Here is an 11089-nt window from a genome sequence, read left to right as displayed (position 1 = left end):
AGGGTGGCAGTGCCTATCCTGATGTGACACTGCTCCCACTGCTCATCACGGGCCCAGCCACACTCTCCCATGTCTTTTGCTACCTTCCAGGCCTGAGCAGCAAAAGTTCAAGGATGTGAAACCAAAGGCTACATGGAGGAGGTATCCGGGCTAAAGAGCCAAAGCAGAAAAGTGGAAGATTTTACCAACAGCACCCTCGTTCAAAGACCTGCCAGAGCAGCGTCAGGCATTTGCTTAGTCACAGCCCTACGATCCCACCCCAGCTTGGGTAGAAGGGACATCAGGCATCTCCCTCTGGTATTTCTCATGTCACCAACTAGTGGGTCACCAGGCCAGTGAGAAGTGGTCCCTGTTGAATTATAGGATGACAGGTGGCTCTGACATCACCACTGCTGCAAGCTGCAGAGGCTGCTCTGATTGCCCAGAGAAAGTCCCCATCTCATTCATGAATTTAAAATTGGAAGAAAGAAAAAAAAGAATAGTAATAATAAAAGCCCATGTGCATAAATGTGCTTAGAAAAAATTACGTCAGCATCTTACATTGCTGATCCTATTAATTAATCCCTTGAAGAATGGCCCCTCGCCCACAAACATATAATGTAGTGCCAGCTTAATCTTACCTAAAAAAATTTACAATGCAATAAGATTACTAGTCTGACTCTGCTAACTGTTACAGCACTGCTTAATCCTGCATTTCAGTGCTTTAACAAGCTCCTACAATACTGTACAGAGTTTATCAGAGCAGCTGCTGAGACAAGAAGGACTTATGTTTTAAATAATATAATTCCACTGTCTTTTGTACTTTTTACGTATAATGTTTATACATTGACTTTCATCCTGAATGATCTCAAAGCCTATTGCCTTCTCCTGTTTCCATTGAAGTCTTCCTTTCAGGTTTCATATCAGAGTAGGATTAGAAACAGCTGTATATAAATATATATGGGGGGGGAGGGGGTTATAGCAGGAAAATTTGTTGGGACCAGAGCTCATCCATCCCTCCCATTCCCCAAAAGCAGCTGGGAGGGGCACCACCAAATCAGCCCCCTCCTACCAAAAACTTGCAAAGGACCCCATGTGGGACCTTGCCTAAAGAACTTGTAAGGGTGCAAACTTGACCTATGAAAGTAGGTCTCCATCCCTGCAATAACTTTTCCTTCATCCCCAAGCTGTCCTCTCACCAGCACAGCCCCACTACAACATTATCCACCCACAGCCACACATTTTCCAGTCTTTGCCAGTTATAGACATATTAAGCTTCCCCTGGAATAGGAGAAGAAAGCTCTGCTCCCTCCCTGTAATTATCAAATCAGCGCAAAAATAAGGAAGAATTGAGAATCCTCATTATAGCACATCATAAAACACGGCGAGGTCTCGTGCTTTCTGTCTGTTATTGGCACAGTCTGCCAACAAAACTTTACAAAGAGCACAGGAATTCATGTTTGCAGAGATATTAAAGTCATAAAAGGGGAAATTTGTATTTTATTTTCCCACAGTCTAAATGAAGGTGAACCAAGCAAATTTGGCAAAGAGTGCTAGTCAGATGCCATTTCCCACAGCAGTGTGGTATTTTCCTCTGGGAATAAAACATTTTCCTTCAACTACTGTTTATAACTCTTATCAGTTCAACAGCAATAGAGCCATCAAGTCCAATATCTTGTGGAAAAAAGTCAAGGTCAACAAGTACTTGCATTTTCGTTTATCTTTAGCTGCAATTGCTACTGACATTCAATTGGGTAATAAACATGAGGACTGTCAAATGCTCTCAGCAAACAGGTGATCCAAAAGCTATCAGAGAGAAAGAGGCTACTGCCAGGTAATCAAACAATTCTGTTGCAACAATTATGATTTGAGTGCATTCATTTACAGAAGCAATCACCTGTCAAATTTGAATGAATAGCATCAAACCATTCCCACCATCGGGGTAATAAGTGCAAGAAAATACAAGCTATGTCTACTTTCTTCCCAACAAAAGCATGCCAGCATTAGCAAGAGCCTTAAAAAAAAAGGATAAACAAAAATATCCAGCATCTTATTTCCTGAACTGAATCATAAAAAATTATTTTAACATAAAAACTAGAGGACATCTGTCCAAGAAACTGGATCTTGTGGTGGTGTCTCATGAACAATAACGGGTGTTTAGGAAAACACTACGGAAAGTGAGGGCACACAGAGGCAGCTGTGCCACCGCTCCGACAATCAGCACTTGGGCAGCTTCCTGAGCCAGCGGTTGCATCTGGACCAGGGTTTTTAATAGCTACAAAAGAACATATTTTTCCATGAACTGGTCTAATCTCTTTCTGTCCCCTGCTGACCTCCTCAGAATGCTGTTCTGTAGCAATGAATTTAACCCAACACATAAAACATTTTTATTTGTTTTAAACCTAAACACTCTGGAACAGCTCCTGTGCCATGAACATCCAACCCCTAGTTCCTGCACTATGGGACAAGCACCACTTTCTCCATACACAACTAATTTTAGACTTCTCCTCCAGCCTTAGTCATCTTTCCCTCCCAGCCTTTCATGTGAGAGATAGGAAAATGGTCTGTGCCAAGCACCCTGATGGCACACCCTGTTGCATCACTCATCCAGAAACACAGCATGTTTACGAGTTTATACTCCTTGTGATAAAATGTCTCTCGAAACAAACATCTCAAGATCACAACTTTTTTTAACCTCCGATTTAAAGAGGTCAATGACACACACCTTAAAATCTCACTCTGCCTAGGTCAGATTGCAAAAGACTCAGCTGAAGACCTGGAGAGGCAAATAGGATAGAACCCTTAAGATGGGAATACTAAGATGGCCTTCAATATGGGCCATATGGGAAGCTCATTAGCTCCAATGAGCCACCACAACTTAAGTGAAAACATCCAGGATGTGTAGGAAAAAAACCACCGTATCTGAATAAAGCAACCAAAAAAAAAAAAAAAATCATATCAGCCATCTTGAAAACACCCAACTCCGATACTGTTGAAAGGGGCACCTTGGACACTAAAAACTTCAAACCTACTTCTACAACTTCTTACAAAACCAAATCTCCCTCTGCCCCATCCAAGCAAGAAAGCAAGATGTCCTTCAGTGCTACACCAGAGTTTTTAGCTAACAGCCCAAGATGTGATTCAGCAATACGATGATTTTCCACCACTGTTCCCTGTTTGGTATATTCAAGATCCTGCCCTCATTAAGACACCTGGTTCTGTGCAGACACACTTTGGGGGCTGCAAAAGCCAATGGATGCTTAGTTCAGGGTCAGGGCCATGTTCTTATATACACATCTATGTATACATGGGCTTGTGCACAGCCACACAGATGTTTAATGGGTAGACATTTCTGAGTTTAGAAAAACTTGCCAAGAAAACAGAAAAAAAAAAAATGGACTTCAGCACATGGATTTTGCTGCTTGATTACAGATGGGCCAAGAAGTCAGGAATATTTGTATTTCCATAGCCACTTTAAAGGTAAACAGTTTCCAAAGTCTTTTGCCCTCCTTCTGCTCTGCCAATGACGGCAATAGGCTCAGCCTGAAGGAAGTGCCTCCTGACATGGTCGTCTCTCTGCTCACCTCCCAGCTGGAAGCTTTTCCTGAGCAAAGGCTGGAAGTCGCATTAAACCGTGCTGAAATGGTTGTGCTGGTTTTGAACTGCTTATTATCTCTGGGGGCTGACCTGAAAAACAAGTTGCTGCTTACAGAAATTCAGGTTTCCCCTGAAAGGGAAATGGAAGGAAGGAAGGTTTTTTACAAGGAAGAGAGTTCATTTACGATGATGTTACCCACAATTTAGGGAAAACTAGCAACATTTATAAGTATTTAAGTTAGCTTTGCCAGAGCAAAAAGAAAAATGCCTGTTAATAACAGACATTTAAGCTAATGTGAATGATTGAAATAAATCCTGACAATGGGAAAAGATTAATGCTCAAATCATGACAGACACCTGCTTCCAAGCAAGAACTTGCTCCCATGCACCATTCTGGAAGCACAACTCTGCTTAGTTGAGGCACGCAGACTTAACACTGCCGAAATCTAAGTTTAACAGCTGAATCAGGCTGATGAGACCAAAAAAATAAAAAACCACAAAAAACCAAAAACAGAACAAAAACCTAAACTAGAAGGAGGAAAAAACCAGTTTCACACCCCCCGGCTTTAGAACAGAATGATAAATTGACATCATGTTATGAGCATAGTCCTCAACCACTCAATCACTGTTAAAAAATAAAACATGATTCTGGGGAGATAAAAATAATTAATGCTGGTGCTGCTGAAGAATACGCACCTACACGAAGAGTTTCAGATAAATATGGGTCTGGCTTAAATCTCGTATCTCACGTCAAAGGAAGAGGGCACAGGTGCTCAGCTGATTTAAAGCAAACGGAGTGCTGCCTGCATGATGGAAAAGCAGGAAAAGAAAAGGGGATGGCGGCGCCTCAGCAAAACTGATACTGCTCCGTTTCCAAACAAGCCTATTACGCTTAATTCGGGATTCACAATACATAAAGCGCCAGAAAAAACACAGGGAGCAGCCCCTGTTGACTAATGCCCTGTCTTTTCTAATCGAGGGTCACATCCAGTCTAACCGATCGCATGATAATGGCATCAGAAAAGGTCAATCAAAGACAAGCCGAAGCTTCCACTGCCTGGCTGACCTTCGGAGCTTGTGACAAATTGCTATCAGTCAATGTCAACTAATGACAGCGGCTCTTTGGCTAATCAATTGTTCTAAAAATGATCAAGAAAACTACTCGTAGGACAGCTCATTTTCACATCAATGCCTGTGAAGTATGAAAAGCTCATTTTTTTTTGAGTTTTTAATAAGCTCATAAGTAAAGCAGTTACTTGGTAACAGGGGTCACCTTAGTGAAAAGACAGAACCTTTGTCTGCCTTTTACATATTCTTTTATTACCATATTATAGTAAAAATATGCCATGCCATTACTATGCCAGAGGGCTACATAATAAAGTAGGTAATACTTCATACTTTTTTTTTTTTTGAGATAAATACTTCTGTGGTTTAGGGGGCCTCTGTTTGGATGTAAATAATTGTCAATATAGTCTCCATGTATTTAAATGTAAAGCAATCACCACTGGCACACAGGTGACATGCCCACTCATTACTCACCCAAATTTCACGTGACAGAGCCGGTAGCGAAAACCACGCTGCAAAATCCAGTGGTGCTGCCGGGAAGTGAAGGTCTAACAGCAGCTATTTTGTTCTTAAACCCACCCACCCCATGCAAGCACAACTTATTCCAACTATTTCCGACAGAATCCACATTTGGTAGGAAAACCGCATGCTCCGAAACCCTCTAAGCCCTGCGAAAGCAAACAGACATTTCCGCCCTGGAAGGATTCTGCATGTAAAAGCCAACGTGGAAATGCACACAAGCTTGAGCAGTGGGAGATCTAGCATGGTTCTCCTTGTATAGCAAAGGAGCGACTGCAGATTTGTCCATCTCTTCCTCCTACCAGCCTCTCCCAGCATCATTTTCAGCTACTTCCCAAAGCTTCACAGCCAGGCCACGCTCAAATCTGCATTCATGCATTAAATATTACCAAAACAACAAATCCGCACTGGTCTAAGGCTTGAGAAATGCAAGCACAATTATGCTTTGCTTTTCCATAAGAAGAACGTCCAGCAAAGGACGTTGCAGGGCATGACATCACAAGAAGCCATTTGGGAAGACGCTGTGTTGAGAAGGAAAGAAGAGCCATCGTTCAAGCACGGCACTGCTTTTCACTTGGGTTTACCTCCTTACTTGGGTGACTCCCACCCATGACACCTGTACTGCCAGAAAGGATTTACCCTGAGGAAAACACCCCTCGCCAAACCAATCGCCCCCAAAGCAATTCCCCACATCACCACAGGGAAGGAGGGGGGTGGGGGGGGCCTGGTGGTGAAGCGCTAAACAAGAAACATTAAAACTTTTGTTTTCATCAGAGAAACTGCCAAGTGACAGCAGTTTCAGGTTACACCCTAAACCTGCCTTGCTATGGTAGTTTTTCAAATTAAAATATCTTCTGTGGCCTTAACCACTCTCAAGCCGTCCATAGGCAAGAAAGAAAGGAGGCAGGGCAACACTTAAGCTCAGCCATAATTGGAAGTATGTGAAAAATGAAGTGTCAGTTCGGTCAATAAAGGGCAAAGGTGAAGGGGAACTGCAGCCCAAACTTGGTGCGAAATGTGCTCATTAAGACACCCAATCCTAGGGCTCCTGCCCACCTATCCCATTAGTCATCGGCCATCTGACCGCTTCAAATGCCTCCCCGCTCTTATTACTTTTCTTCTCCCATGATAAAAAAAAAAAAAAAAAAAAAAAAAAAAAAAAAAAGGCGAGCTGGTATATAAATCCTTGCTCAGTCATCTGGAACATAATGTGGCCCTTCTCTCCCCCTCTTCCCGGCTCTGCTGCCTGCCTTTGCAGCCTCCAAACAATCGCCTGGAGATTCCCAGCAATAATAAACCCGATTGCCTTTTTGCCTATAGGTTGCTCAAACTCCTACAAAACCTTGAAAAAATATAAACCATTGCAGCCATTGATACATTTTCACACAGAACTATCGCTGCCTTCTACTCCTGGCTTGAAGGAGCAACAATTATTTGGAGGTTAAAAAAATGTTTCGAATGCAGGCTGAGGCTTGGGGAAAAAAAAAAGAGAGAGAAAGAAACAATATGCACAAATAAGGTGACACTGATGGATTATTTTTCTTTTTCTTTTGAGCTATATAGGAGAGCTAAACATGGGAAATAAAGAACTCCACTCTGGATTAAAGTGACTGTACCAGGGCTTTGTTCAGCATCTTCCTGGCCTCACTATTTGAAAAACAAACAAAATAGAGCTCTCAGTATCCCAAACAAGAATCTTTTGAAGTTACAAGACACAGCAAGATAAAATAGTGCTGCCATGAGCTCAGCATCACCTCCCTGTACATAAGAATTTGCTTATCTTCTTTTAAATAGAATTTAGTAAATTATTTCTCCACTTCGTAAATTTGGAGACAGACCTCCAAAGGCCTTTCCCGTTAAGATCAGAGCAACGGGAAAAGTTTTTCATAATATTATTCTGCATTCCTGTACTACAACTATCCCCTATGATGACACAATACCAGGCCTTTACAAGAGGTTGTGTCAACGTACTATGCAATAACATATCCTGCTGTTCAGTGGCACGAGACCTCAGAACAGCTCCCTAGCAGTTAAATATGGATTTCTGCAATAGATCGAAGCAGCTGGGAGTTATTACTATTTATTAAGTAAATAAATTTACACGTTAAAAAAGACTTTAAAATGTTTACAGGAAAGACTGTCTCTCCTGATTTCAAAGGCAATCATTCTATGGGTGTTGTACACTGGGACATAAATAGGTTAAAAATACACTTTGCAGGATTTGTAGCGATGAATAAGGTAAAGAAGAAAAATCTCCAAAAAATCCAAAAATAGACCTTAACATAGTCTGGGTTAAGGACTAAGGAGAAAAGTCTTGCTAAAGGCTTAAGATCTCCAGTCTGTGTGCCTCTCTGAAAATGCAAAGCTTACATTTACATCCTTGTGATACTTGCAGCCAGGCTGTAAACCTGGCCCAGAAGGGGCTTTTACCTACCCCAACAAGGGAAGTAGGTTGTGAGAACAACCAAAGACCAGACAGTTTTAGAGGGGTTTTATTTCTGGCGATCAGATTTGCTTTTTTTTTTTTTTTTTTTTTTTAAATGGCAAACGTGATCTTGACAGATGGAACCAAAAGGAACTTTTACAAACTCCTAAAAATAGGGAAGCCCATAATATACTGAATATATGTCACGCAACACATGCATCTCGAGTTAACTCCTATGCTTGCAAGCACGAGCGTGTGGGTCCCCAGCCTTTTGCTGCCACCCCTCCGCAGCACCTGGCTGCTATGGCAGTGCCATGCTGGCTCCTTCTGCTGCCAAGAAAAGCATCCAGCAGTGGTGAACATAGGGGTTTAACCACAGTGTTGCACTCCCAACATCAGGCCACAGAAGAAAAGCCACCAAATCACAGCATTTGGAAATTAAATGCAGTTGAGGAGAGGCAGTATATTTGCTATCTTTTTGTTCTCTTCCGCTTCGGTCCTTCAGAGTCATATTTTTTGACTTCTTCCCCACAGGGAAATGCTAAAATCACATTTTGGGTTTTTTTTACAGAAGGTGTACATGCAGGCATGAGTGTGCTTAAAAAAAATGAGCTTCCCCGATAATCTCAACCTTCAGAGCATTTCATGTAAACAAGACATAAAGCAAGGCTCAGCAAGACCACCACTACCCTTATGACATTCCTGTTCCTCAAAACCACCACCATTTCCATAGGTGGCAAGTGGCCTGAAGGCAAGTCTTGGTAACAAAGATCCCCAGGACAGGATCTCTTTTCCAAAATTCCTTTCCCAAACTTGACCTGAGAGCTCCAGTTACCAAATTCCCACTTTTGTTACTCTTCTCCAAAGTTTTAATGCAATGAGCCTTCTTCACAAAGCACTATCAAGCACTGGCAGCAATTCCAGCCTCAATAAACCACTGGGATTTGGATAACAGTTTCAGAACTGACTAAAGCATCACTGACAAGTCCTTCTGTGGATATTTAATAGGAATCAGGCTAGAAACTCACTTTAGAAAACCCTTCCTGACTGGGGCTGCAGCATGCACCTTGCTAGGAATGGACCAGGATGGCAATAAGATATCAGATGTGACAAGCACTCCAGACTACTAAAATGCCACATTTAGGAGAAAATGAAGTCTGAAAATCTTTAAAAGTACACCAGGAACTAAGCTCAATTTCCAACACGGTGTAGGAGCATTCTGGCAAGCCTCCCCACAGATGTTTTGTCCACGCACATATCCACATAAACACACGCACATCCGTCTAATAAAAGAACAGCCCTAACCAAATACAAAAACCCTCTCAAAACACCACATTTTAGTTCAAAGCTTATTCTTGAAGCAGCTTTTTCAGCCTTAAAAAAAGCCCCATGGATTTAAAGTTTGCTCCGAAAGCAAGGGACTCTAATGAACAAGTTGACACCACTTCAACTATAGCATTGTGAACAGCACCACTAGAATATATATGTATACATACTTGAAAGAAAAAAGGCCCCCTGAATTTATGTTGCATATCATTTTCCAGTAAAAGTCAGAGGTCAGAAGGTTACCAGTTTCTGCCTCAGCTCTGCAACAGTTTACTATTCCAGGCCCCATTTTTACTAGGCTACACTTGCGATGAAGTCAGCAACTTTTCTTTAAACAATAACGAGTCTCAAATACTTAAAATTCTATAAAGAGATGTTATTCACCATGTACGTTAAGTCCATGCATATAAAAAATTAAAATATACTGGTTTAGTTTAAAAACTAATCTTGTTAAATGCAGACTTTGCAATGCTAATCAGTACTGTTCAACCTTTTTTTGGAAACACAATTCCTTTGTTGTCTAACAGCACTTGAATGAAACATGATCATAAAACCCGATTTAAAAGTATATACCTATTGTAAGTTCAGAGTCAACTTCAATAAAGCACTCTCTTTTATATTCAGATTAAGGATCCTTTTTAAATTTTAATTGCATTAAATTAACACTAAATCCACTGTAGTTGGTCTCTTCAGAAAAAATATGCTTTCAGCTTCTCAGAAAAAAAAATCCAGAGATTCAGTTTTTTAGACTTCAGAGTTTCTGAGACAGCACTGATTATCTGTAGAATGTCCCACTTCCATTGCACCAAGCTCATTTCATACTCGCCCTGCTAAATCAGCTACTCTGGCCTGGCACTCAAACAGAACATTTTTGCATTCAAGTAAATTGGAACTGAGTATAAAAAAGTAAGTAAAAGCACGGCTCAGGATTTTGTAAAACAGGCCAGCTAACATCTCTTCTTTATATGCAATCAAGTTTCGATGGCATCTTTGAAATATTAGCATGCATTTCTGCAATCTTAATTACATTTCGTTTTGAAGATTTCATCTTTTAACCCATTTGAATGAAGAAAAAACCTCAAACTTCTCATTTCTTATTTTTATTAAGCATACTGCAAATTTGGTACATATGTTGCTCTAACATGTGCCTGCTGGCAGGGTCAAAGAAATAAAGATGCCAATCCCTTTACTAGGAGGAGATGGAGGAAAAAATGTCAAAAAAAAGGATGATAGACCTTTCTCAGCACAAACCCTCTAGTACCCGAGCATATTTCCACACCACAAAGAGAGTAACCATTCCCTGAGCACGTTGGTGACCATTTGCCAGCTAGGAAAGTGTGAGGGCTCTGTTCCTACCTTGCTCACTGCTGTTGTCCCCACTGTGTGATGTGTGTCCTCCGCTGGAGGGTCCGGGGGTTCCCCCGGAGCGCGTTGATGCTGTGTCATCGTGGTCTCTGTTCCAGGAGGGCTATGGGGCCAAAAAAATTAAAAGATTAAAATACGAGATGGGGAAGAAATGCCCAGATCACCAGAAAATGCACTCCCAGAAGAGTGGTACCCATGCTCAAACCCATGGGAAAAGGCTGGCAAATACATCTCCCGAATTATTCCTTCTTTCCAGGTAGCTGTATTGCTGCTCCCCAGCAAAAATAATACACTCTAGAATATGTTTACTATCTAAATAATCCCCAGCTTTATTACCAGAGAAAACAGAAACATTCCCGGCCAGGCAGGGGGAGCAGGAGGAGAGCCAGAGAGTGAATCACTGGCACTGGGCTCCAGCTATATTTTTAGCATCCGCAAACCCTCCGGCACAACAGGCTGCGAACTCCGCAAAGGCAAAATGAGAGCGGTGGTCGAGAGCAGCATCGTTTATATGGGCCTCCCATTCCTCCTACGAGGCCAACATGGAAGAGCTTAAAGACTTTGCTGGCAATTAGGCCTGGGTCCATAATAGCCGGGATGTGTCAGCTGTTTGCCGGATGGTATATGGCAAATGGACCAGGCATGGGGACAAAAAAGAAATGAGAATAACAATGGCTTCACATAGGCTGTGTACACTCAGCCCCATGCAGAGCCTCCTTGTACTATTGAACAGAAAACAGATGTTGCTTCTTATCACTGGGTGCATTTGAAAGTAACATTCAGATAGGAAAAATTGGCTGTAAATTAAATTCT

At 41.7% G+C, this 11089-nt stretch overlaps 1 protein-coding gene across 1 annotated transcript in view; it reads right to left on the bottom strand.

The window, feature by feature from the left end:
• Positions 1–11089, bottom strand: part of MEIS1 (Meis homeobox 1) — a 107047-nt gene that overhangs the window by 70715 nt on the left and 25243 nt on the right. Inside the window, exon 7 of the mRNA XM_017736522.1 lies at positions 10268–10379. Within this exon, the coding sequence (XP_017592011.1) occupies positions 10268–10379 (112 nt within the window). The remainder of the gene's footprint in view (positions 1–10267; positions 10380–11089) is intronic.

This window comes from Corvus brachyrhynchos, unplaced genomic scaffold (assembly GCF_000691975.1).
Source record: "Corvus brachyrhynchos isolate BGI_N302 unplaced genomic scaffold, ASM69197v1 scaffold416, whole genome shotgun sequence".
Taxonomy (NCBI): domain Eukaryota; kingdom Metazoa; phylum Chordata; class Aves; order Passeriformes; family Corvidae; genus Corvus; species Corvus brachyrhynchos.
The sequence above is the reverse complement of the archived record's forward strand: the minus strand, read 5'-3'. Positions and strand labels throughout refer to the sequence as shown.